The sequence below is a fragment of the Lepus europaeus genome, chromosome 7 (assembly GCF_033115175.1).
Source record: "Lepus europaeus isolate LE1 chromosome 7, mLepTim1.pri, whole genome shotgun sequence".
In the NCBI taxonomy this organism is placed as follows: domain Eukaryota; kingdom Metazoa; phylum Chordata; class Mammalia; order Lagomorpha; family Leporidae; genus Lepus; species Lepus europaeus.
In genome coordinates, this window is record NC_084833.1 from 10,427,749 (window position 1) to 10,454,989 (window position 27,241).

Genomic DNA, 27,241 nt, shown 5'->3' on the forward strand with positions numbered 1-27,241 from the left:
AGCTTCTTCCAGGTCTCCCACGTGGATGCAGGGTCCCAAGGACTTGGGCCATCTTCTGCTGCAGAGAGCTGGATCAGAAGAGGAGTAGCTGGGACTTGAACTGGCACCCATATGGGATGCCAGTGCTGCAGGCTGGGGTTTTAACCCACTGTCACAGCGCCAGCCCCCACACAGTATCTCTTATTGAACTCAGCACAGTGTGATAACTTCATTTTTCTATTTTGTTTAACCTTTCTTGGTTCAATTATTAGAAACCATAAATCTCAGTTTCTAACAGTTTACATAGAAATTAATCACAGCTTGAACAGGTGACTGTCAGCATACTAGTGGACAAGGACAGGAAGGCTGAAATGACAGGATTGTCAGATGCTGGGTGGTAGTCACTGCCCCTCTCAGGACCCCTCCAGCCTGATTCACCCTTCCTAGGGGCTAACCATTCTACTTTACCTCCCAGGACCCTCAGGGGCGGCATGTCAAAACCTATGAGGTGTCCCTCCGAGAGAAGGAGTTCAACAAGGGCCCTTGGAAACAGGAAAATGTAGAAGCTGAAGCTTCCATGGTGATTGCAGGTTGGTGGAGGTTTTAGGAAATTTGCATGTGCCCCATGTCTGGGTCAGGTTCCTACTCTTTATTCCCTTCCTCACTTTCTCTGTCCTTCATTTCAGTGCTCAGTATCAACAGTGTGTGTGTGTGTGTGACTCCCTTACATCTCTTCTCTAAATGTGCCTTTTTTTTTTTTTTTTTTGCTTTTTTCATTTTTATCTTTGGAATTTTCTGCTTTTTATCCCCTCAGCACCCAAAAGTAAAACTTTGCTTTTATTTGGTGTGCAGAAATTCACTATAAAACATTAAGACTGATTTGCAGAGTGGCATATAGAAAGGAATCTCATTTTATTGCTGGGCATAACATTTAAAAACGTTGAGAGACCAACAGAATTTATCTAGTCTGACTTCTTTATTTCGTAGTTGAGGAAACAGGGATAGTGGGATTTGTCCATGCACGTATGCCATTGACAAAGCCTAAAATCCAGGCCTCATCACTCCTTATCCTGTCTCTTTCCCCTAACATACTGTTTGTCTCACCCAGTAGAGAAGTTTTAATTTTTTTTTTTTTTTTAAGATTTATTTATTTACTTGAAAGAGTTACATGAGAGAGAGAGAGGTCTTCCATCTGCTGGTTCACTCCCCAGATGGCCGCAATGGCTGGAACTGCGCTGATCCGAAGCCAGGAGCCAGGTGCTTCTTCCGGGTCTCCCACGTAGGTGCAGGGGCCCAAGCATCTGGGCCATCTTCTGCTTTCCCAGGCCAAAGCAGAGAGCTGGATGGGAAGTGAAACAGCCTGGACTCAAACCGGTGCCCATATGGGATGCCAGCGCTTCACGCCATGGGGTTAACCCACTGCGCCACAGCGCCGGCCCCTCTAAAGAATTTTACAACTTCTCAGGGCCAGTGCTGTGGCACAGCGGGTTAACGCCCTGGCCTGAAGCACGGGCATCCCATATGGGCGCAGGTTCGAGGCCCAACTGCTCCACTTCCGATCCAGCTCTCTGCTATGGCCTGGGAAAGCAGTAGAAGATGGCCCAAGTCTTTGGGCCCCTGTACCTGCATGGGAGACCTGGAAGAAGCTCCTGGCTCCTGGCTTCGGATTGGCACAGCTCTGGCCATTGCAGCCATATGGGGAGTGAACCAGTGGATGGAAGACCTCTCTCTCTCTCTCTCTCTCTCTCTCTCTGTGTGTGTGTGACTCTGACTTTCAAATAAATAAATCTTTTTTTTTTTTTTTTTTTTTTGACAGGCAGAGTGGACAGTGAGAGAGAGACAGAGAGAAAGGTCTTCCTTTTGCCGTTGGTTCACCCTCCAATGGCCGCCGCGGTAGGCGCGCTGCGGCCAGCGCAGCGCGCTGATCCGATGGCAGGAGCCAGGTACTTATCCTGGTCTCCCATGGGGTGCAGGGCCCAAGGACTTGGGCCATCCTCCACTGCACTCCCTGGCCACAGCAGAGAGCTGGCCTGGAAGAGGGGCAACCGGGACAGGATCGGTGCCCTGACCGGGACTAGAACCCGGTGTGCCGGCGCCGCAAGGCGGAGGATTAGCCTAGTGAGCTGCGGCGCCGGCAAATAAATAAATCTTTAAAAAAAAATTCTTAAGGGAATATCAGCTCTTCCAAGTTTATGGTGAAATGAAACTAAGGAAAAAGACTGGAGACAAGAAAGGAAAATCAAAGTTTTTCTTAGAAACAATCAAAAGTTTAGAAAATGGGGAGAATGCAAGGAGGAGAATGCTGAGAAGAGTCTCCAGCCACCTGAATACTGAGAACCAGCGAGTGGCACTGAAAGTGCAACCAGATTATGTAGTGGCCTCGCCAAAGCACTGAAGACCGGAGTCTGGAGAAGCCTGTCAGGCTCTATAGACTTTGATATTATTATTATTATTATTATTATTATTATTATTATTATTTTTGACAGGCAGAGTGGACAGTGAGAGAGAGAGAGAGAGAGAGAAAGGTCTTCCTTTGCCGTTGGTTCACCCTCCAATGGCCGCCGCGGCCAGGGCGCTGTGACTGGCGTACTGTGCTGATCCGAAGGCAGGAGCCAAGTGCTTATCCTGGTCTCCCATGGGGTGCAGGGCCCAAGGACCTGGGCCATCCTCCACTGCACTCTGGGCCATAGCAGAGAGCTGGCCTGGAAGAGGGGCAACCGGGACAGAATCTGGAACCCCGACCGGGACTAGAACCCAGTGTGCCGGTGCCGCTAGGTGGAGGATTAGCCTGTTGAGCCACGGCGCCGGCCAGACTTTGATATTTTATTTATTTATTTTAAAATATTCATTTGAAAGAGTTACAGAGAAAGAGGGAAGGAGAAATCTTCTGTTTCCTGGTTCACTTGCCAGATGACTGTAACAGCTAGGTTCAAGCCAGGGGCCAGGAGCTTCATCTGGGTCTCCCACGTGGATGCAGGGGCCCAAACACTTGGGTCATCTTCCACTGCTTTTCCTAGGCCGTAAGCAGGGAGTAGGATCAGAAGTGGAGTAGCCAGAACTCAAACCAGTGTTTTTATGGGATGATGGTGTTGCAGGCAGATGCTTTACCCGCTATACCACAGCATGGGCCCCTTGATATCCTTTTTTTTTTTTTTTTAAGTACTATTTACTTTTTTCTTTGTTTTATAAGATTTATTTATTTATTTGAAAGGCAGAGTTAAAGAGGGTGAGAGAGAGAGAGATAACTGCTACCCGCTGATTCACTCCCTAAATAGCTACAATGGCAAGGGCTGGGCCAGGCTGATTCCAGGAGCCAGGAGCTTCTTTGGGTCTCTCACGTGGGTGCAGGGGCCCAAACACTTGGGCCATTTCCTGCTGCTTTCCCAGGTGCATTAACACAAGCTGGATTGGAAGTGGAGCAGCCAGGACTCCTAACTCTCACTCACATGGGATGTTGGCACTGCAGAAGGCAGTTTAACCTGCTGTGCTGCAGCACTGGCCCTGGTGTCCTTTTCTTTTTCTTTTAAGATTTATTTATTTATTTATTTATTTATTTATTTATTTATTTATTTTTTTTTTTTGACAGGCAGAGTGGATAGTGAGAGAGAGACAGAGAGAAAGGTCTTCCTTTTGCCGTTGGTTCACCCTCCAATGGCCGCCGCGGTAGCGCGCTGCGGCCGGCGCACCGCGCTGTTCCGATGGCAGGAGCCAGGTACTTATCCTGGTCTCCCATGGGGTGCAGGGCCCAAGGACTTGGGCCATCCTCCACTGCACTCCCGGGCCACAGCAGAGAGCTGGCCTGGAAGAGGGGCAACCGGGACAGGATCGGTGCCCCGACCGGGACTAGAACCCGGTGTGCCGGCGCCGCAAGGCGGAGGATTAGCCTAGTGAGCCGCGGCGCCGGCCAAGATTTATTTATTTATTTGAAAGGCAGAGTTAGAGAGAGAGAGACAGACAGACAGAGAAGGCGAGAGAGAGAGCTTCCATCTGCTGGTTCACTCCCCAAATGGTCACAATGGCCAGCACTAGGCCATGCCAAAGCCAGGAGCCAGGAGCTTCTTCCTGGTCTCCCATGTGGGTGCATTGGCCCAAGCAATTGGGCCATCCTCTGCTGCTTTCCCAGGCACATCACAGGGAGCTGGCTCAGAAATGGAGCATCTGGACATGAACTGGTTCCCATATGGCTTAACCTGCTGTTCCGCAGTGCTAGTTCTCCCAGTGTCCTTTAAAATAATAATTGATCATAGAGTTTGCCTCAGGGCTAGCCAGATTAGTGCAGAGTGCTGGGCAGGTGCAAAGTGCCGAATGTTTTAATGTTGTTATCTTTATCCTGCAGTCCCAGAGCCCTTTGGAGGGGCCATTATCATTGGTCAAGAGTCCATCACCTATCACAATGGGGACAAATACCTGGCAATTGCCCCTCCTATCATTAAGGTGAGCAGCATTTCATCTTTTTCTGCCTTCCATTCCCTCGCTCTCTTCCCCTAATCTCCTTCCTTCGATTTTGTCAAAGGAGAGTTCATGGCTGTCTGTCATATATTTACTATGTAAATAAGATAGTGGTTGGTCATTGGGAACCTGGAGGTTGATGACTTGATTTGATTAGACATAGCTTGTTTGCTACCAAGAGAAATATCAAAGTAGGATTGCCTGGTGTAGGCATTTGTCTCAGCAGTTAAGTTGCTGCTTGGGACAACCATAAACCGTCCTGGGTCTGCTTCCGATTTCAGTTTCCTGCTGACATGTACTTTGTGAAGCAGCAGGTGATGGCTCAAATATTTGGTCCTTGCTACCCTTGTGGAAGACCCAGATCGAGTTTCATTCCGGCCCAGCCTTGACTATTGCTGGCGTTTGAGGAATGAGCCAATGGATAGACTATCTCTTTTTGTCTCCCTGCCTTTCAAATAAATAAATAAACTTTTCCTTTACATTGACTGGGACAACTTTAAAAAGGGAAATTTTTGGCAAATTCTTTTAAATATTTTAGTACACAAATCATGTAAAATAATACAGTGATAAGTTACATAGACTTTAAAAATTAATATAAAAATTTCAGGACTTCAAATTTCAAGTCATAAAAATGAAATCTTAAAAGCTTAAGTTTATGTTCTTTGAAGATAAGAAACAAAATCTGTGGTAGTATTCATAGTCTGTTGAGTACTTACAGATGCTTCCTATTCTGTGTACTTCTGTTTTTCCAGTAGAATACTATGAGCAAACCTTTAAAATATTGATTGAACTCAGAAAATTAAAAATAAAAGCTGTTCATTTTGTATTATCCTTATAATGTATATGCAGACTGCCGGGGTTTGCATTCTGGCTATGGAAGATGCTAGCTGAGTCTCTAAAGACTGTTTCCTCCCTGTTGGCAGCAAAGCACAATCGTGTGCCACAATCGGGTGGACCCTAATGGTTCGAGATACCTGCTTGGAGACATGGAAGGGCGGCTCTTCATGCTGCTTTTGGAGAAGGAGGAACAGATGGATGGTACGGTTACCCTCAAGGATCTCCGTGTGGAACTCCTTGGAGAGGTAGGGCTTGTTCCTACTCTACATATTTTCCCAGATGTGTGGTCCTGCACTTTGACTCTGGGCTCTGGGAATTATGTTAGTTAACACCTAGCAACAGAATGTTGGTTCTGATGTGGAGTCTATATTTGAAAGTTAGATGTTGGGAAAAGCTCACAGGCTCCCTAGGCACTACTGCTTTAAGCCTAAAAAGAAAGGAAAGCAAAAAAGGATATAAGACGGGATTAAAGGTTAATCTAATGCTCATGATCAGTTCTGCCAGGAGGTTCCCCAAAAGCTTAAATTTAGGAAATTAATTTTTATAAGATTTTAATTACTTTTATGCAGACTGGAGGTGCTGGGATTAAAGTAACGTGAAGTAACACCTGAACAATAAAGTATGAATTTTTCTGAGTGTAGGAGTAGGCTAAATGAAGAGTCCCAGACTTCAGAGATCCAGGAAGATCTGCTTAGTGTGATTTGGGGATCTGACACGGAGAACTGTTTCTCTGTTAATGTCTGTAGGTGAGACTTAACAAATGTCTGGAGGACTGTGTCTGGACCCCATGTAGTGTCCATTCTGATTTCTTTCATGTCCCTCACTTTCTTTCAGACCTCTATTGCTGAGTGCTTGACGTACCTTGATAATGGTGTTGTGTTTGTTGGGTCTCGCCTGGGTGACTCCCAGCTTGTGAAGGTGAGAATTTATATTTTTATTTTGCTGTCCTTTTTGTTCATCAAGTTTCTGCTGTGTCTGATGCCTCTCAGACATTTTTTAAAAGATTTATTTCATTTATTTGAAAGAGAGTTACAGAGAGAGGTAGAGCCTGAGAGAGAGAGAGGTCTTTTTTAAAAAGATTTATTGATTTATTAGAAAGGCAGAGTTACAGAGAGGCAGAGGCACACAGATAAATCTTCCATCTGCTGGTTCACTCCCCAAATGGCCACAACAGCTGCGCTGATCTGAAGCTGGGATCCAGGAGCCAGGAGCTTCTTCCAGGTCTCCTATATGGGGGCAGGGGCCTAAGGTGTTGGGCCATCTTCTGCTGCTTTCCCAGGCCACAGCAGAGAGCTGATGGGAAGAGGAGCAGCTGCGACTCGAAACAGCGCTCATATGGGAGGCTGGGACTTCAGTCGGCAGCTTTACCTGCTATGCTACAGCACTGGACCCCAGCATCTGCTTTGATCATTTAACATCCTACCCTCTGACTGCCTTGTTCTAATGGTTCCTTTGGCAAATATGCCAGTTCAAGTGCTGGGTGCTATGGATACATAGTCTAACATAATGGATTCCCTCTAAAATGTGGAAACTTTGGACCTTATCTACAGAAAAAGGCACATGAACATTTTACATTAACTTCCAAAAATTCACTGCTTTGCTGAAATCCATCCATGAGACAGCTTGTAGAACTCTGTGCCTGGCTAGGGAGTCACTTGTAGGACAAACATGTTACTTAATAGTCCCCTTCTAGAAACAGAATTGAGAATTTCTTTTGGACATTAGCCATTTTTCTAGGTGTGGTCTGTTCGGGGGCATTCCAAGACTAACATTGTTCTTTCTCTGTAGCTCAACGTTGACAGCAATGAACAAGGCTCTTATGTAGTAGCCATGGAAACTTTTACTAATTTAGGACCCATTGTGGATATGTGCGTGGTGGACCTGGAGAGGCAGGGGCAGGGCCAGGTAAGGGGTCATCTTGGAAATGAATGTTTGGTAACTCAAATTCATATATATAAAATATATAAATAAAATATGAAATACCAAGGAATACATTTAATGTTTTTGAAACTCAAACTGTGGCCTCCTAGCTTTGCGTATCTCAAGTAGAAAGTGTGTGTTAAAGATACTTTTAAGAACCTCACTCACTAATAATCCCAGTGATGCAAGGATAACTACGATCTATTGATTAGTTATCTTGGCCTGCCAGGCACTTTTATATACATTATCTCCAATCATACAAGCACCCTGACAGACAGCAATTCTTGGCCATCTCATAAGTGAGGAAACTTGTGGCTTAGAAGAATTAGGTAACTTGTCCAGTGTCACCTAATTAATAAATGGCAGTTGTGTCTGACTCCAGGTGCTTTTCTCTGCCTAGCAACTTTATTTCCAAGGGTCTGAGCAGGCTGCTAGGAGCAGTAGTAGGAGCTTTTAGTTTCTCAGATGAGGACATCTTGTCATGGTAAATTTGAGAGACGTTGGAGATAAGTCTGTGCTTAGTGTGCTTCCTCAAACCTAGCTCCGCAGTAGGCTCCTTGGACTTAGCTGTAGCATGTTTACTTTCTGAGCATCAATGTGATTGCTGTAGTCTCTTGAGGTGGTTATTTAGAAACCTTTTCTTTCTTTGCAGCTGGTCACTTGCTCTGGTGCTTTCAAGGAAGGTTCCTTGCGAATCATCCGGAACGGGATCGGAATCCACGAGCATGCCAGCATTGATTTACCAGGCATCAAAGGTAGCCTTTTGGTGGGCATAGAGAACAGATCTTATTTGGGTGATTTTAGCCTCTAGCCTTGTTACAAGTCTTGAAGGCATTGTGGTGGCAACTAGTGGAAGGCAGATCAAATGAAAGGTAAAAAAGAAATGTGGTAGAAGTGGTAGAAGCTTAAACAAATTTAAAAGTTCAGAATTAAACTTAAAAATACTGTTGGTTGGCCGGCGCCGTGGCTTAACAGGCTAATCCTCCGCCTTGCGGCGCCGGCACACCGGGTTCTAGTCCCGGTTGGGGCGCCGGATTCTATCCCGGTTGCCCCTCTTCCAGGCCAGCTCTCTGCTATGGCCCGGGAAGGCAGTGGAGGATGGCCCAAGTGCTTGGGCCCTGCATCCGCATGGGAGACCGGGAGAAGTGCCTGGCGCTTTGGATCGGCATGATGCGCCGGCTGCGGCGGCCATTGGAGGGTGAACCAACGGCAAAAGGAAGACCTTTCTCTCTGTCTCTCTCTCTCACTATCCACTCTGCCTGTCAAAAAAATAAAAAAATAAAAAATAAAAATACTGTTGGTCAAAATTGGGTGGTAGAGTAGGGGAGAAGATTACATGTTACATTTAATGTTAAATTTAATGTCTCTCTCTCTTCCCTCCTTCCATCTCTCTCTTCCTCTCTCTCTTCCCTCCCTCTCTCCCTCCTTCTGTAACTCTGCCTTTAAAGTAAGAAAAATAAATCTTTTTTCTTTTCTTTTTTTTTTTTTTTAAATGAGTTTGGGGGCAGGCGTTGTGGCTCAGCAGGTCAGGCTGTGTCTTGGGAATGGGAATGCCTCTGATCAAGTTCTGCCTCTGCTTATCCAGCTATCTGCTAACGAACTTGTGAGGCAGCAGATGATGACTCAAGTGCTACCCACTTGGGAGACCCAGATGGTGTTCTGGGTTCTTGGCTTTGACCTGGCTCAGCCCTGGCTGTTGTGACTATTTGGGGAGTGCAGCAGCAGATAGATCTTTCTTTCTGTCACTTTGTCTTTCCAATAAATAAGTAAATCTTAAAAAAATAAAAAAGCACATGCAATTTGAAACTCCAAAATTTAAGAGAACCAATTGAAAAGCTGCAATTAATAAGAATTCATTCAGGTAGCAGGATATGAATTAATGTATTGAAATCTGTGACTTTCATATAAAGACAAGGTACAATAGACAGTTAATTTATATTAATAAAAAATATAAAATACCAAGGAATACATTTAATAATAAATGTTACATATAAGAGAAACTTTATTCCTGAAGAATTAAAAGAATAGATTAATCAATTGAAGATCTATACACAAATGCACAAGTCAACATTTTTGTCTTTAATACGACTCAGTAGAAATATCTGTAGGTGTTTTCTTGACCTGGACAAGTCTACTTGGAAAAGGAAGAAACAAGAATAGTGAGGAAAACTTAGGGTCAGTTCCATCTCACTGCTCTCATCAGATAATTACAGATTGCTTTTAGCCTCAGTCGTTAAGAGTGTGCTGGTGCATGAGTAGATAGTCTGATAGGGAAATTAAAAAATCCAGAAATGGGGGCCAGTGCTGTGGCATAGCAAGTAAAGCCGCCACCTTCAGTGCTGGCATCCCATTTGGACTCTAGTTTGATTCCCAGCTACTTCACTTCCAATCTAGCTGTCTGCTATGGCCTGGGAAAACAGTAGAAGATGGCCCCTGCACCCATGTGGGAGACCCGGAAGAAGCTCCTGGCTCCAGATTGGCCCAGCTCTGGCTGTTGTGGCCATTTGGGGAGTGAACCAGCAAATGGAAGATCTCTTTCTGCCACTGCCTCTGTCTCTCTGTAACTCTGCCTTTCAAATAAATAAATAAATCTTAAAAAAAAAAAAAAAGTCCAGAAATAGAGTTACATGTGGAAATGTAGTGTGTGATAGTGATGGCCCCTCACTTTAGGGAGATAAAGGTGGGACTTTTTAATCAGTAGTGTTGGAATAATGGGCAATCATTTAGAAAAAGTTGGTGAATTCTTTTATAATTTTGGAGTAGAGAAGGTCTTTAAAATTATAATTTGCAGTATAGAAACCAAAAAGAAAGTGATAATTTCAACTACATGAAAAATAAACACCTTACATAGCAAAAACAAAATGCTATTAAGTTAGAAGAAATGACAAACTTGATGAATAAAAATATTTGTTTTTTGCTTTTTTTAAAAGATTTTATTTATTTACTTTAAAGTGAGAGTTACACAGAGAAGGAGAGGCAGAGAGAGGCGGGGAGGGGAGGAGGTCTTTCATCTGCTGGTTCACTCCCCAGTTGGCCCCAACGGCCAGAGCTGTGCCAATCCGGAGCCAGGAGCCTCCTCCAGGTCTCCCATGGAGGTGCAGGGGCCCAAGGACTTGGGCCCTCTTCCACTGCTTTCCCAGGCCACAGTAGAGAGCTGCACTGGAAGATGAGCAGCCAGGTCTTGAAACGACGCCCTTATTGGACGCAGCACTGTAGGTGGTGGCCTAACCCGCTGTGTCGGCCGATAAAAATATTTGTAAGTTTTCTTGTAGACAAAGACCCAATCTCTCTAATTTATTAAAAATTGTTAGGTAAAATATCACTAAATTTCCAGTTCCCAATTTGGCAAAGGGCATGGACAGGTAACAGACATTACTTAGGAGAGAAATGCAAATCAGAAGTAAATGGAGGAGTGCCTGGATTTGATTCCCAGCTCTGGTCCCTGGCTCCAGGTTCCTGCTCTTGCAGACCCTAGAAGGCAGTAGTAATCAGGTTCCTGCCATTCATTTGGGAAACCTGGATGGAGTTCTTGGCTCCTGGCTTCACCCTTGCCCAGTCTTGGGTGTTGTGTTCATTTATAGAATGAACCACAGAGGACAGCAGGGGACTGTTTCTCTATCTCTGTCTCTATCTGAATCTTAAATAAAAAAAGCAGCAATAACCATTATTTTCCAGTTGACCAAAATCCAAAAGTATGATGATACATTATGTTGATGAGGCTGTAGGAAGCAAATGTGCTCATACACGCTCCATAGAAGGGAATTTGGCAGTGTCCAAAGGTGTATTTAGTGGTTTACCCAGCAATTCCAGTTCTGAGCATCTGCATTACAGACCTTTTGATATATAAGATGACATGGAAAACAAACTTATTTGTTGTGGCATTGAACATCACAGCAAAATACTGAAAAGGTGTCCATTAGTGGGAACTTGTTTATATTGTATGTCTGTACAATCAAACACTGCAGATGTAGAAAATGAGGAACCATGGTGTTTTGATAAGGGCTCCAACAATCCATGCATATTTCTTTTCATAATATGCATTATCCATGAACTTGTTTCAAGATCCCTTGTATGCATGGATTTCAAGATTTTTGTGCCAAAAATGAACTTAGGTCTTCAAACTTCATTTTCCACAAGCTTTTTTAATGTCCTTTTATTGTTATGTGAAAAACCGAGGTGCAGAACAGTGTATGATTGGCTGTTTTATATTTGTGCCTTGTAATAGTGTTTTTCCTATTTCCTTAAGAAAAAAAATAGAAGGATAAATAAGAGATTTATGGATGACTTATTTGGAGCATGGGTTGGAAAGCAAGATGTGAGTGAGACTTCGTGTGTACTTTGTTTTTAAATATATATATATATATTTTAATTTTTTTATTCGAAAGAGTTACACAGAGAGTGGAGAGACAGAGAGAGAAAGAGAGGGCTTCCAACTGATGGTTCACTCCCCATTTGGCTGCAATGGCCAGAGCTGTGCCGATCCGAAGCCAGGAGCTTCTTCCAGGTCTCCCACGTGGGTGCAGGGGCCCAAGGACTTGGACCATCTTCTGCCGATTTCCCAGGCCATAGCAGAGAGTTGGATTGGAAGTGGAGCAGCCGGGACTCAACTGGCGCCTGTATGGGATGCCAGAGCTTCAGGCCAGGGCCTTAACCTGCTGTGCCACAGCGCCGGCCCCATTATTTATATATTTGAAAGGCAGAGTTACAGAGAGGCAGAGAGAGAGAGAGATCATCCATCCACTGGTTCATTCCCCAAATGGCAACTGATGGGGCTGGGCTGATCAGGAGCCAGGAGCTTCTTCTGGGTCTCCTATGTGGGTACTGCTTTCCCAGGCCATAGCAGAGAGCTGGATAGGAAGTGGAGCAGCTGGGTATTGAACTGCACCCATATGGGATGCCTGCAGTGCAGACAGTGGCTGTACCTGCTGTGCCACAACGCTGGCCCCCCATGTGTACTTTTTAAAAATAAGTTTTGACTTTGAGTCATGGAAACAGTTCTCCAATCTAAAATCAAAACAAAAATTTAAGGTATCAGTTTCCACACTTTTTTTTTTTTTTTTTTGAAAGATTATTTATTTATTTGAGAGGTAGAGTTACAGACAATGAGAGGGAGAGACAGAGAGAGGGGTCTTCTTCTGCTGGTTCACTCCCCAAATGGGCACAACCCCTGGAGCTGTGCCAATCTGAAGCTGGGATCCAGGAGCTTCCTTCTGGTCTCCCATGTGGGTGCAGGGGCCCAAGCACTTGGGCCATCTTCCACTGCTTTCCCAGGCTGTAGCAGAGAGCTGGATTGGAAGAGGAACAGCTGGGACAAGAACCGGTGTCCATATGGGATGCTGGCACTGCAGGTGGAGGGTTATCCATTGTGCCACAGTGCTGGCCCCTCCACACTATTTTAAAAATCTCTAATCTCTTTAGTCTTAAAGGAGAAAGGAGCAGAGGGAGAATTTCAGCTCAGGACTGTGAGTCCAGCATTCTTGTTCTTCCCATGTGAGGGGCAGATGTGAAAGCTGAGTGTTGGTCTGTGTGTGCATCTTGATCCTTGGTCCTTGTTGCAGGCTTATGGCCACTGCGGTCTGACCCTAATCGTGAAACTGATGACACTCTGGTGCTCTCTTTTGTGGGCCAGACAAGGTAAGGGTGAGTCTGGTGCCAGCTTTAGGTGCTGATGTCACGGTTGGGAGGTGGGAAAGCTGATCCCAGGCTGATCTGGGCCTTCTGTTCTGCAGAGTTCTCATGTTAAATGGAGAGGAAGTAGAAGAAACTGAACTGATGGGTTTTGTGGACGATCAGCAGACTTTCTTCTGTGGCAATGTGGCTCATCAACAGCTTATCCAGGTAATAACTGAGAAGGGGGTAGACTCTCACCAGTTAATTGAATTGGACTCAGAATGAAATACAGAGCACCACTGAATTTTAAAGCAATCACAAACTTTTAAAATTTTATTACTGTTAGTATTCTTATAATATTTATTTATTTGAAAGCAGAGTTACAGAGAGAGATCTTCTGTCATCTGCTAGTTCATTCCCCAAATGGCTGCAGTGACTGGGACTGGCCAGACAAAAGCCAGTAGTCATGAGCCTCCTCTGGGTCTTCCACATGGTTGGGCAGTTGCCCAAGGACCTGGGCCATTTTTCATTGCTTTCCTAGGAGCATTAGTAAGGAGCTGGATTGGAAGCAGAGCAGCTGGGACTTGAAATGGTTGCCTATATGGTATGCTGGTGCAGTAGGCAGTGGCTTTAACTGTTGCATCACAGTGCCAGCCCACCAAAATTTTTTTTTTTTAAATTTGGCAGACAGAGACAGATAGATGATTTTTTTTTTTTTTTAAGATTTATTTTATTTATTTGAAAGAGTTACAGAGTGAGGTAGAGACAGAGAGGTCTTCCATCCACTGGTTCACTCCCCAGATGGCCGCAATGGCCAGAGCTGTGCCAATCTGAAGCCAGGAGCTTCTTCGGGTCTCCCATGTAATTGCAGGGGCCCAAGGACTTGGGCCATCTTCTGCTGCTTTCCCAGGCCATAGCAGAGAGCTGGATCGGAAGAGGAGCAGCTGGGACTAGAACTGGTGTCCATATGGGATGCTGGCACTTTAGACCAAGGCTTTCACCCACTGCACCACAGATGGATCTTTAATTCCTGGTTCACTCTCCATATGCCTGAAACAGCCAGGGCTGGGCCAGGCTTAAGCGAGTTTGGAACTCAATAGCGGGTGGTACAGTTGAGTACCTGAGCATTAATGAACTGTCTCCATCTTTTTATCCACTTGGTCATCCTTTCAGCTGGCAGTGAAAGATTGGTGAACACTGCAGGGAAGGGTCTGTGGGTTTGGACCAAGTGTGGGGTGGGCCCAGATATTGAGGCAGTGCTTTGTCAGTCCTCTCTGTTGGTCTGAAGACCAGCACCAGCTCTCCTATCTATTATTAAAGAGCTGCATCCTTAAATATAAATTTCATCATGATAGGTGAGATGAATTAATAGGAAACAGTGTTGTAAACCTACTTTTAATTTTATTTTAGTGGTCAAATTTATGAAACTTTTCAATATGATTTTGTGGCCTTCACTAAGAATTTGAAATAATTTTAATGGCTCCTGCACAGTAAAGAACTTGAATATTTTAGAGGGCTTGAATATTTTGGAGTTGAGAAAAACTGATGACTGCCAGTCACAGGATCTTACTCCATTGACACCTTCCCACAGAATGCGGTTTGTGTTACCCAAGTGACCTTCAGTTAGAATGAAATAGGCATTTTTTTCCCTCCCTGGCTGTAAGACATAAGCTAAATTTATTCAGTATCTTTTAGGACTTCATCTAAAAATGACATCTGTTAATCATTGCAGGACTTTAGAAAAAATGTGTATACAGTTGATCCTCTATAGGCTCCACAGCCACTCATTTACTCACCCACAGATGGAGAAAACATTGAAAATTAATGGATTTTTGCTTCTTGTCATTGTTCTCTAAACAATAAAATATAACACCATTTACATTTTATTAGGTATTATTTTATTCTAGAGATGGTTTTAAAGCATTGAGAAGCTGTGTGTAGGTTATATGCAGATATATACACCGTGGTATAGAAGGGCCTTGAGCGTCCATGGTTTGTGGTATCTGCGAAGGTCCAGGACGCCCCTTCTCCACCACATCCAGGGACGTAACTGTGTATGGCAGGGAGGACTCACCAGGCAGCACTGACCACTTTCCCCAACTGAGGTGGAGGTCTCTGCAGGTGCTTGGAGACATCTGCTCTTCTTTCTCTAGATCACTTCTGCATCTGTGAGGTTGGTGTCTCAAGAGCCCAAAGCTCTAGTCAGTGAATGGAAGGAGCCTCAGGGCAAGAACATCAGTGTAGCCTCCTGCAACAGCAGCCAGGTGGTGGTAGCCGTTGGAAGGGCCCTGTACTACCTGCAGATCCACCCTCAGGAGCTCCGGCAGATCAGGTGTGTATTTATTAGTCTACCTGCTTTTCTCCCCTCTTCTCTGGGACTTCTATAATTCTTGGATTACTTCCTCTTGCCGTAATCCTCTTCGTTCAGCCACACAGAGATGGAACATGAAGTGGCCTGTTTGGACATTACCCCCTTAGGGGACAGCAATGGCCTCTCCCCTCTTTGTGCCATTGGCCTCTGGACAGACATCTCTGCCCGCATCTTGAAGCTGCCCTCTTTTGAACTGCTGCACAAGGAGATGCTGGGTGGAGGTATGTGTCTTTAGGGACCTGGCTTGGGATCAGAGTCAGAGTGTGGACAAGAAATTAATAATGTCCTCCTTTCATACAGAGATCATTCCTCGCTCCATCCTGATGACTACCTTCGAGAGTAGCCACTACCTCCTTTGTGCCTTGGGAGATGGGGCACTTTTCTACTTTGGGCTCAACATTGAGACAGGTGAGAATCTACTTTGAGGGACTCTCAACAACTGGGTGGTTAAGAATTCCTAACCTTAGGATGCTGTTTTTGAACCCTCATGATGTAGCTTTTTGTCCTGTTTTCTTTCCTTTCTTTCTCTGAAAACCATTCTTTCTGTAGGCTTGTTGAGTGACCGAAAGAAGGTGACCTTGGGCACCCAGCCCACGGTGTTGAGAACTTTCCGTTCCCTTTCTACCACCAACGTCTTCGCTTGCTCTGACCGCCCCACTGTCATCTACAGCAGTAACCATAAATTGGTCTTCTCCAACGTCAACCTCAAGGAAGTGAACTACATGTGTCCTCTCAACTCAGATGGCTATCCTGACAGGTGAGCCATTGACTGAGGCCAGCATGTTGTTCTCAGACCCCTCCCCTGAAGCCTTCCCCAGTGTTGAAGTCAGTAAATAGCTGAAATGCGAAGTGTAGAGTAGTGGTTCTCAAGCCTGCTTGTTAGGAACACCTGGAAAGATTTTTTTTTTTTTTGAATCCTCAGACTAATTCAGTAGGTCTGAGGTTGGGCCTTAGAATCTGTATTTCAGATCTCTTCTCAGTTGATTGAGATGATTATTTAAGTTTTAGGACTCCCAAATTAAAGCTCATTATGTGGGTTGGGTGTGGTTCTCTAACAGGGACTCAGTTGGCAGCAACAGCACATGCAAATCCTCCAGCCCTGGCCAGGATCTGTGAATGAGGAACTCTGGGGGTGGGGCCCAGTGTGTAGTTTAGCAAGCCCTTGCTAAGTGATGGATGTAGCAGTTTGAGAATCACCAGCCTAGAGCAATGATATTTTGATTTTTAGCCTTGGCTGCACATTAATATTAAGTGGAAAGCTGTTAAAAATTCATCCCAGGTCCCCTCAGACCAATTAAATAAGAATGTCTTATGCATGAGACCAGGCATTAGAGTTGTTTAAATGTCCCCAGGTGATTTTTAGCATACAGTCAAGTTGAGAACCAGTGCTCCAGAGTAAGCTGGTGTAATTCTGCCTTGTTTTTCTTCTCCCTGTGGAGTTTCCTTGTAGAATCCTTTCCTTCCTTGGGTCTACTCAATCTAAACCCAGACCCTTCTTTCCAGCCTGGCACTGGCCAACAACAGCACCCTCACTATTGGCACCATTGATGAGATCCAGAAGCTGCACATTCGCACAGTTCCCCTCTATGAGTCTCCCAGGTAAGGGCCAGGCCAGGGGAGCTGCGGAGGGTGGAGCTGTGGGAGTTGGTGTAGGGTGCCCCGGCTTTTTCTCATGGCACTGCTCCATAACTGTTCTGCAGGAAGATCTGCTACCAGGAAGTGTCTCAGTGCTTTGGGGTCCTCTCCAGCCGCATTGAAGTCCAAGACACCAGTGGGGGGACCACTGCTCTGAGGCCCAGTGCCAGCACTCAGGTGAGGGCAGTGCACATACAAAGATGGGGTTAGAGCGGGGCCTGGCAAGCTTCCTGTAAAGTATCAGATAGGAAATGTTTTTGGCTTTGCAGTCCGTACTATCGTTATGTCAAAGGTTTGAAGACTGAGATTTCTGCACTAAAAAGGTTTATTGAGCTGTTGTAGATGCTGGCCAGAATGAAAGGACTGTCCTGAGACAGATGCCCTGAGCCACCAGCAGTGTGGCCAGATAGCAGTTGGAAATTGTCTGCCAAATGTAAGGAGCTGAGGGTACCTTTGAAGAAAGCTTTTGGGAGCAGAAGGCACACATCCCATTGAATATGCACCAGCCACAGACAAGAGGGGCGGGGTAGGCAGAGAGGTGAAGTCCTGGTATAGGAGAGTCACAGGGAGAAGTGTTCTGGAAGAGCGCTCACTGCTGCTCGCCTGTCATGCTGCAAGCAGTCATGATGGCTGCTCTTCAGCACAGAGGAAGGGAATGTGGAGGCCTTTTTTTCCTTTCTTTATTGCTTTAACCTGAAACTGTCACTATAAAACAAACCACTCTTATCTTTTCCTTCCCTTCATCCTCTGGCCTGTTTGTAAATTTCAGACATTTCAGAATTCTTCCCTCATCATGGTCTCAGGGGCAAGTACTCAACTGTACGCTTGTGGCCCAAAAGCAAGCATAGAGAACAGGAGCCATTGCTGGGCTCCAATAAAACTTTAGAAAAAGTGGTTGCTAGTAGGTGGCTTGCAGCATGAGTAATTTCTTTCTATCATCACCAGTTTGGGTGCTTTGTAGGGTGTGTATAGTTTGGACAGTGTAGTGTTTAGGTAAGAGCATGGCATTTGGAGTCTCATAGAACTTGCTTTGAGTTATTTGCTATGCGGGCAAGTCTAACTTCAGTTTTCTCTGTAAGATGAGGCTATTAGGGTAACCTAAAACTGTACATACTCAACTCAGTGGAGACGATAACTGTCAATCCACTTTATGTTACTCTAAAATACTTGAGGAGCTTCTTGGGAGGGAAAAGGTTCATTTCAGCTTAGAGTTTGGAGGTTCACGGTTCAGGATTGGGTGGCCCCGCTGTGGCATGTGGTGGAGTGGGTGTGAAGAAATGATCAGCTGGTGAGCCAGGAAGCAGAGACAGACACAGGAAGCACAGTTAGCTTCTGTAACCACCCCTCTGTCAAGAACTACCTTCACCTGAGGGCAAGCCCCTCAATGACCTAAAGACATCTCTAGGCCCACCTCTGCAACAGTGTAATTAGATCAAGTTTTCGTCCTCAGCCTGTCTGGGGAGCCACGTCCTGTTCAATCTGTACTAACAGATGATCGTTTTCTTCCATGTGTCCTCTCCTTTCTGGCTCCTGCTCATATGTAAGAGGTCCAGCATAGAAGGCCTTTACGTTTTTCTTTCTATTTTAAGTTCCCCCTACTCTTTTGATCGACTTGTGGTATCATTGTTAGAGTTGGTTCTTGGAGGGTTTGGACGATGCATCCAAAAACTGTCTCCTTGTGCTCGCGTCTGAGTCCTGGAGCACTCTGCTCCTCAGGCTCCCCTTGCACTGCCGCCATCAGCCTTCTCCTTGAGCAGGCCCTGCCCTGTGCCTGGACCACACTGATCCCCAGGCTTGGGCTGCAGTGTCTTCTCTGTGCTCGCAGGCCCTGTCCAGCAGCGTCAGCTCCAGCAAGCTGTTCTCCAGCAGCACGGCACCCCATGAGACCTCCTTTGGAGAAGAGGTGGAGGTGCACAACCTCCTGATCATTGACCAGCATACCTTTGAAGGTGCGGGCGGACTCTATCATTTTTACTTACAGCCTCCCTAAACTAGGCTGCTGCATTGGCAGATCATCGTAGGAGGGAAGGAAGGAGGGTAGAGGGTTGGGTATCCTCTCCTCAGCATAGGGTGGTGGGGGGTGGACCGTCTAGGGAGGCAGGGACAACATGTGGCACGTGTTCTGACTGAGCCACAGGTCACACAGAAGTATAGGATTGTGTGTGTATGTGTGTAGGGGGCAGTGGGGCAGGTATCAGCCCAGTCATCTCTGTTACTCTCCGTCTAGTGCTTCATGCCCACCAGTTTCTGCAGAATGAGTATGCCCTCAGCCTGGTCTCCTGCAAGTTGGGCAAAGATCCCAACACGTACTTCATCGTGGGCACAGCCATGGTGTACCCTGAAGAGGCAGAGCCCAAGCAGGGGCGGATCGTGGTCTTCCAGTATTCAGATGGTAAGTGGGTGTCTGCAGCCCCTCAGGGATGTGAGTGCTGGGAAAGTAAGCACTTTGTAGTTTCAGAACCTCAGGTACGCAGAGTAACTTGGGTTAGTTGCTGTGAAGAGCTATTCTGGGTGCTGGCAGGTAAAGCCACCACTTGCAGTGCCAGCATCTCATGGGTGCTGGTTCGATCCAGCTTTCTGCTATGGCCTGGGAAAGCAGTAGAAGATGGCGTGGGTCCATGGTCCCCTGCCTCTGCATGGGAGACCCAGAGGAAGTTTCTGGCTCTTGGCTTCAGATTGGCACAGCTCTGGCTGTTGTGGCCATCTGGGGAGCGAACCAGCAAATTGAAGACTCTCTCTCTGTAACTCTGCCTTTCAAATAAATAAGTGAATCTCTTAAAAAAATCCTCCGGGGCCCCTTTGGCTCTAATTCCTTGCCCCCCAAAGCTGCAAGAAGCGCAGCCACAGCGCTGGCCCCACAGATGATTCTTCTGACTAGATAAAGTGTGGGCTTGTGAAAGAGACTCAAGAATATCTTTCCTCCCCCAGGAAAACTACAGACCGTGGCTGAAAAGGAAGTGAAAGGAGCTGTGTACTCTATGGTGGAATTTAACGGCAAATTGTTGGCCAGCATCAATAGCACGGTGAGGCCTGTACCCCTGCATATATTCTGCTTTAGATTATATACCATTTTCCATAGAATACGTCTCCCTTGTGTTTGGTAGGCCTGCATATGTCTGTTAAGGATAACAAAGCGGTGGGTACGGAGGTGGAGCTCTGAGCTGAGACTCGGGGGAGCTGAGGTCAACTTGGGCGTTGGACTCGGTTACGTGAAACTCTGTTGTATATCTGAGTCTGGTCTGGGGATTCAGAAAGGGGAGAGTCATGGCTTCTGCATGCAAAGTGTTCCATGTCATTTGCAGCAAAAGGAGCCAAGTCATATTGTCCTAAATACCTTACTGAAATACTTGTCTGTGAACTGTTCTGCTTCTGCCATGACTCAACTCCCTCTCATTGAGATATAATTGATAAAAAGTTTATGTATCTAATATGAAATATGTTTTGATAGAAATAAAGATTGTTCGGTAGTCAATTAAATTTGGGAAATGATGTGTCCTGGCTCCCATGTCTTAGATCGTCACAGTATATCTTAACTACTTAAGATGCCAAGAGTAACAAAATGTTACTTAAATTTTTTTAAAGAATTTTTAAAATTTATTTGAAAGAGTGAGAGATCTTCCATCTGTTGGTTCACTCCCCAAATGGCTACAATGGCCTTGACTGGACTAGACTGAAGCCAGGGGCCAGGAGCTTTTTCCTGATCTCCTATGTGGGTGCAGGGGCTCAAGCACTTGGGCCATCTTCTGCTTTTTTAGGTCCATTAGCAGGGCGCTGGATCGAAAGTGGAGTGGCTGGGATTCAAACCAGTGCTCATATGGAATGCCTATGCCACAGGTAGTGGCTTTACCTGCTAAGGCATGATAATGGCCCCTACTTAAATATTTTTAATCAAAGGTTAGTCATTTGTTCATTCAGAAACTGTTAGTTGAACGCTTACTGTATGGCCAGGCACTATTTTTGTAGTTGGGGTTTGGTAGTAAACAAAATGGACAAAGAGCTGCTCTTTGGGGGGCTTATGAGCAAATTAAGTAAATATTTAGGATATGAGGTGGTGACAAATAAAAGGGGCTCGGGGCTGGAGTACTTCCAGGTGAGCACGGGAGGTGAGTTCTGTTCCTGTCAGAGGGTCGGGAGGGTCTTGCCAGTACAGTGAAATCCCAGCAGCTTCCTAAGGGAAGGAGGGGAGAGCTGCCTGTGTCTGGGGAAGACACATGCAAGAAGTGGGAAGTGAAGGCTGGTGGGAGGTGGAGGGTGAATCTGAGAGGCAGCCAGGGGCCAGAACATGGGGAGCCTGGTAGGCTGTTGAAGGATGTTAATGTGATGGCGATGGAAACATCTGGAGAGCTAGAGCAAGGGTTTTGACATGATTGAACTCATATTTTGAGAAGATGGCTTTGCCTCTTTGGAAAGGCTATCAGGGACCAAGGGTGGAAGCAGCGAGATGAGTGAGGAGGCTTTGTCATTCTCCCAGAGGCAGCCAGTGGTTGCTGGGGCCAAGGCCATGGGGGAGAAGAGGGGGAACAGTATGTGTGTTCTGTGTGTATTATGAAGGTGGTGATGGATTGAAGGTAAGGTGTAAGAGGCGGGGGTAAGGAGAAGAGGGTTTTGGCCTGAACAGCAGGCAGGATGGAGCTGACCTTTACTGATTCTGGGAAGACTGAATGGAGTAGGGATGGAAGGGAACCAGAGGTTTGATTTTGGACATTATTTCAGTGGTTATCCTTGTGGAGATTACAGTTTGATTACTGAATTAGAGAGGTACAGAGTTAAAGGAAGAGGTAGGCTGGAGAATCGCATGGCAGCATGTTCTTGAACAGCAGAAGGGAGGTGGGATCTGGCACCCCGTGTTGGTTTTGTGTGCCAGAGAAGGGAACAGACAATAGAAGCAACGTGCAACTCTTCTTTGATTGCATCATCTCTGAAAGAGCTGTGCGGGAGGCTGGAAGAGCTGGTGTCCAAGGCTCGTGGCGAGGGATGAATTAGTTGTCTTAGGACTGGAAGAATGGATTAAGAAAATGCACAGTTCCTAGAGTTGAAGATCTTTCAGTTAGTAGTCTTATATTTAAAATGAGACTGGTCATCCTGGATGTTTTCTTTACCTGTAGTTGCAGGTAAAGCTGCAGCTAGGTTTAGAAAAGAATAAGACTGCATCCCAACAAACTGCCTTTTCTGAAATCTCAAAACGCAACATATTCCCGGCACTTTTTGATGTGAACCCAAGGGGTAGAGAATCGTAAATGGAAAAGTCCAATAGAAATGCTACCAGATAACTAAAGGCCTCTAAAAAAGTAGATCCTGTGACAGTAAACTGTCAGGTTTTGTGAGGTGAGGATTCTAAACGGAGAGAGAGGTTAGGGGTGTGAGGACACAAGGTTCTGAAGAGGCTGGTGTGGTCATTTTTTTTTTTTTTTTTGACAGGCAGAGTGGACAGAGAGACAGAAAGGTCTTCCTTTTGCCGTTGGTTCACCCTCCAATGGCCGCCGTGGCCGGCGCGCTGCGGCCGACGCACCGCGCTGATCTGAAGGCAGGAGCCAGGTGCTTCTCCTGGTCTCCCATGGGGTGCAGGGCCCAAGCACTTGGGCCATCCTCCACTGCACTCCTGGGCCACAGCAGAGAGCTGGCCTGGAAGAGGGGCAACTGGGACAAAATCCGGCGCCCCGACTGGGACTAGAACCTGGTGTGCCGGCGCCACTAGGCGGAGGATTAGCCTGTTGAGCCACGGCGCTGGCCATGGTGTAGTCATTTTTAATGTCAGGCTCTGGTGCGTGATCATAAGAAAGAACAGGGTAAGTGGGAAGGGTGAGGGAAGAAAAGGTAAAAGATCAGGCAGGCTATTGGGAAGATCTTTGTGAGTATTCAAGTCATCAAGAAGTGCAGACATTGCAGGAAAGGAGAGATGGGTTGGGGTGGGAGTTTAAGCGACTTCTTTAAGGGATGGCCTGGTAGTATATCTTGGTTCAGTCTTCAGAACTAGGGTGTGTGGGATGAAGGGAGGGACCGGACCCAGCAGGGAGGAGCGTGGAAGATGGTCTTAGCTCCATTCCCAGTGGGATGAGAGTCAATGAGAGAAAACAGCCAGACTGAGAGAGCCATAGTCTCCTTGTGAAAGAGCTGCTTCAGTCAGTGAGAGGGTAGAGGAAGCAGGCCAGCCAGAAGGGTGCCGTGACTAAAGCTGTGTGTTCCAGCTTTAGCTGGAGTTGAGAAGGAGAGGATGGAAGTTGGGTCAGGAGATATCTCATCTGTAGCTGTCAGTAGAACTCTCTATAAACTGTGTTTGTAATTTTAGATTTTCTAGTAGCCACAGTAATTAATGTAAAATGCAGGTGGAATTTAATCATGTTTTTTATTTAGCCAGGTATATATAATTTCAACATGTAAACAATATAAAAATGAGTTAATATTTTTTCATAATAAGACTTCAACATTTGGTGTGTATTTTATACTCAGCATATTTCTAATTGGACTAGGCACATTTCAGGTGTTTCATAGCTATGTGTAGCTAGTGGCTACCTCATTAAACAGTAGAGATCTAGAATCTTAGGAAGAGAGTGGGAATCATGGGCCTTTGATGGTCTCTGACCTTGGTGGTTCCCTCCCCCCGCCTTGGTCTTGACTGTCTCCACAGGAGATGGTGATGGGGAACCTGAAGGGGAGGAAGGGGAGATGGTGGCCATATGGAGCTCTGGGGGGCCCTCTTACTCCCACTATTGGAGGTGTGGGAGCCTGGCTTGCCTGAAAATAGGGTGATTGGGAGGTCCCCTTGACTCTGTTGATGGAAGTATTGTAAGTATGGATGACTCTTGGGGTATACTTGCGGAGCTAGGGTTCTTAGAACACACCTTGAAAAATCATGCTTCATGTGTTCTGTCCTGGAGTTTCTAGATATACAGAGGTCATGGTTATATGGCTCCTTTAGGAGCTGCCGAGAAGCCTTGTCCACTCAGACAAGTTGTCTTCATTGGCACTGGGCTGTGCTGAGGATCTCTTCATCTGCCTGTTGATTATAAAGCATCTTCTGTCTTAGGGAGATGTGGTTATGATTGAAAAAGCAATGCAGTGGAAGGGAAAGAGCGGGGTTCCTTTTCCCTGCTTAGGGAGAAGTAGAGAATGGACATGGGAATCCAGATCTTCAGAGCCCTTTAGTTATTTGGCGGCATTTCTATTGGATTTTTCCATTTACGAATCTCTGCCCCTTGGATTCACAGTGTAGGGAATACGTGAGTTTTGAAATTTCAAAAAAGGCAGCCTGTTGGGATGTAGTGTTATTCTTTTCTGCTTAGCAAACCGGATGTGAATCTTCTCTTTGCAGAGATATTTCTGTAGTTCAGTTAGCAAACTTCAACCTTTTGTCCTATCCCTAGTATTATACTTGCATTCCTGTTTCCTTTACACAGACTAATCTTTTAATATAAAGGAAGCCTGTGTATTCCTGTTTCCTTTACACAGACTAATCTTTTAATATAAAGGAAGCCTGTGTATTCCTAGTTTGGGCTCTTTTTTCATATTTTATACATGTGTAAATAAAATTGTAGCTCCAGTGCCACTCATTGCCCTTCGGGAAGTGGTGCTGTGGTAGAGGATTGCTGGGCATGGGGAATGGGCATTTCCAGAGCCTTGGGCCCTCAGGCTGAGAGTACAGTGGACCCTTCCAGGTGCGGCTGTATGAGTGGACGACAGAAAAGGAGCTGCGCACCGAGTGCAATCACTACAACAACATCATGGCCCTGTACCTGAAGACCAAGGGCGACTTCATCCTGGTTGGCGACCTCATGCGCTCAGTGCTGCTGCTCGCCTACAAGCCCATGGAGGGAAACTTTGAAGAGGTAATAGAGGGTGGGAAGATGTCTCGCCTAAGCCAAGACCCCTGCAAGTTTTCCCTGGAGCATACATTTGGCACGAGTCTGTGTTATTAGAGATCCCCAGCCTGAATTGCTGGGTAGGCTGTGTCTGCACACTTGTAATCCTGTGTTGGCCTGAGGGGAGACTCTAGGGTGACAGGTTTTATTTTTTCTTTTAAAGATTTATTTACTCACTTGCGGAGTTACAGAGATCTTCCGTCTGCTGGTTCGTTACCCAGATAGCTGCAATGGCCAAGGCTGGACCAGGCTGAAGCCAGGAGCCAAGAGCTTCTTCTGGGTCTCCTATGTGGGTGGCAGGGGCCCAACCACTTGGGCCATGTTTTGCTGCTTTCCCAGGTCATTAGCAGGGAGCTGGTTCAGAAGTAGAGCAGCCAGCACACTAACTGGTGCTCATGTGAGATGCTGGCATCACAGGCTTAACCCACTATGTCACAGTGCCAGCCCTAGGTGACACAGGGCTACATCTGCTGAGGGAAGGGCTATTCTCAACTTCTGACAAAAAGACAAGTGCCAGAACTGGATTCCATGCAAACTACTGATTGCATTTTCTTGTTGGACCTTGTCTGTTTTAAGATTGCACGAGACTTTAATCCCAACTGGATGAGTGCTGTGGAAATCTTGGATGATGACAATTTCTTGGGAGCTGAGAATGCCTTTAACTTGTTTGTGTGTCAGAAGGATAGGTGAGTGGCCCTCTGTGGGAACGGTGGGGAGGGGGTGGGAGCTCCAGGCTCTAATGTGGGATGAGAACATTGGGTTCTGTGCCAGGTGCAGGTGTTCCTCTTTCACAGTGCTCTTCCTGACAGTCTCAGAGGCTACACAAATCTGCCTCTGCAGACTAGCTCCCCTGCTGGGGAGTGTGGGCTCTCCAGGGGAGCTCACATGTCATGTCCCCTGCATGCAGTGCTCTGTCAGGGGCTCATAGTGGAGACCAGGAGTGACCTTGCCACTCTGTCTTTCAGTGCCGCCACTACTGACGAGGAGCGGCAGCACCTTCAGGAGGTTGGGCTCTTCCACCTGGGCGAGTTTGTCAATGTGTTCTGCCACGGCTCTCTGGTCATGCAGAACCTGGGCGAGACTTCCACTCCGACACAGGGCTCAGTACTTTTTGGCACGGTCAATGGCATGATTGGTAAGGCTAACCCTTGTGGGGTGTGCTCCCACCTGAGGGAGGGGGAGAGCACGTGGGCCAGACCCAGCAGCGTAGCAGAGGAGGCTGCGGCAGGCTGGTCTGTTCTGTGGTGCTCATCTGAGCTGCCCATGGTAGAGGACGCTTGCTGTGGGCTCCAGGGCTTTGCAGCTCACTGCCTCCTTGCTGCTTCAGGGCTGGTGACCTCGCTGTCAGAGAGCTGGTACAACCTGCTGCTGGACATGCAGAATCGACTCAATAAAGTCATCAAGAGCGTGGGCAAGATTGAACACTCCTTATATCCTTGCAGAGCTGTGCCCTGCTAGGAAGCATATCCTGGCTCACGGAGAGAGCCACATCACCCTAGGTGCCTCTGGGGACAGGGGTCTACAATTTTTTTTTTTAAAGATTCATTTTATTTATTTGAAAGGTGGAGTTAGAGTGGTAGTGACAGAGAGGGGTCTTCCATCTGCTGGTTTACTCCTCAAATGGCTGCAATGACTGGCTGGGCCAGGCCAAGGCCAGGAGCCAGGAGCTTCCTCCAGGTCTCCCACGTAGGTGTAGGGGCCCGAGGACTTGGGCCATCGTCCGCTGCTTTCCCAGGCCATACCAGAGAGAGCTGGATTGGAAGTGGAGCAACCGAGACCTGAACCAGCACCCATATGGGATGCTGGGGCTACAGGGCAGGACTTTTTAACCCAGTGGGCCACAGCACCAGCCCCTGTCCAAAATGTTTTGACTAGGTTCCTGTATGGGGTTTTAAAACAACTTTTGCAAGTGGAAAATTTCAAGCATAAGCAGTAGTAGAGAGGGAAGAAAGGAGGGAGGGAGGGAAAAGTAAAGTGAATTCCTCTGTACTTAGTTCCCAGCATCATCTGGTCTACCGTGGTCTACATTTAAGTTCTTGCCTCTGGCTTCTCTTGTGTGCCCAACAGTGAGGTCGCCCCCCACTTTAAAAAGATTTATTTATTTGAAAAGCTCAGTGACAGAAATCTTCCATCCTCTGGTTCACTTCCCGAATGGCTGGTTGCAAACAGCTGGAATTGGGCCAAGCCAAAGCCAGGAGCCCAGAACTCCACGTGGTTTTCCCGTGGTTGGTGGCAGGGATCCAAACACTTGGGCTATCATTTGCTGTCTGTGCAGATACATTAGTAGGAGTCAGGAGATGAAGCTGGGTATTGAACCCAGGTACTCTGATGTGAGATGCAACTGTCTTGATTGGTATCTTAGTAGATAGGCTAAACAGCTGCCCCTAAAATATTATTTTTTAAAAGATTTATTTATTTATTTGAAAGTCAGAGTTACACAGAGAGAGGAGAGGCCTTCCATCCGATGGTTCAGTCCCTAGTTGGCCGCAATGGCTGGAACTGCACTGATCAGGAGCCAGGAGCTTCTTCCGGGTCTCCCACGTGGGCAGGGGCCCAAGGTCTTGGGCCATCTTCTACTGCTTTC

At 46.4% G+C, this 27,241-nt stretch overlaps 1 protein-coding gene across 1 annotated transcript in view; it reads left to right on the plus strand.

Annotated features, from left to right (window-relative positions):
• Positions 1-27,241, plus strand: part of DDB1 (damage specific DNA binding protein 1) — a 36,156-nt gene that overhangs the window by 7,107 nt on the left and 1,808 nt on the right. The window contains exons 5-25 of the mRNA XM_062196041.1: positions 455-569; positions 4,316-4,413; positions 5,352-5,510; positions 6,100-6,183; positions 7,054-7,170; positions 7,838-7,940; positions 12,744-12,819; positions 12,915-13,023; positions 14,949-15,127; positions 15,224-15,387; positions 15,467-15,574; positions 15,716-15,923; positions 16,670-16,765; positions 16,867-16,978; positions 18,627-18,750; positions 19,029-19,193; positions 19,730-19,824; positions 24,454-24,624; positions 25,234-25,343; positions 25,623-25,792; positions 25,985-26,087. Of these exons, the coding sequence (XP_062052025.1) occupies positions 455-569; positions 4,316-4,413; positions 5,352-5,510; positions 6,100-6,183; positions 7,054-7,170; positions 7,838-7,940; positions 12,744-12,819; positions 12,915-13,023; positions 14,949-15,127; positions 15,224-15,387; positions 15,467-15,574; positions 15,716-15,923; positions 16,670-16,765; positions 16,867-16,978; positions 18,627-18,750; positions 19,029-19,193; positions 19,730-19,824; positions 24,454-24,624; positions 25,234-25,343; positions 25,623-25,792; positions 25,985-26,087 (2,666 nt within the window). The remainder of the gene's footprint in view (positions 1-454; positions 570-4,315; positions 4,414-5,351; positions 5,511-6,099; positions 6,184-7,053; positions 7,171-7,837; positions 7,941-12,743; positions 12,820-12,914; positions 13,024-14,948; positions 15,128-15,223; positions 15,388-15,466; positions 15,575-15,715; positions 15,924-16,669; positions 16,766-16,866; positions 16,979-18,626; positions 18,751-19,028; positions 19,194-19,729; positions 19,825-24,453; positions 24,625-25,233; positions 25,344-25,622; positions 25,793-25,984; positions 26,088-27,241) is intronic.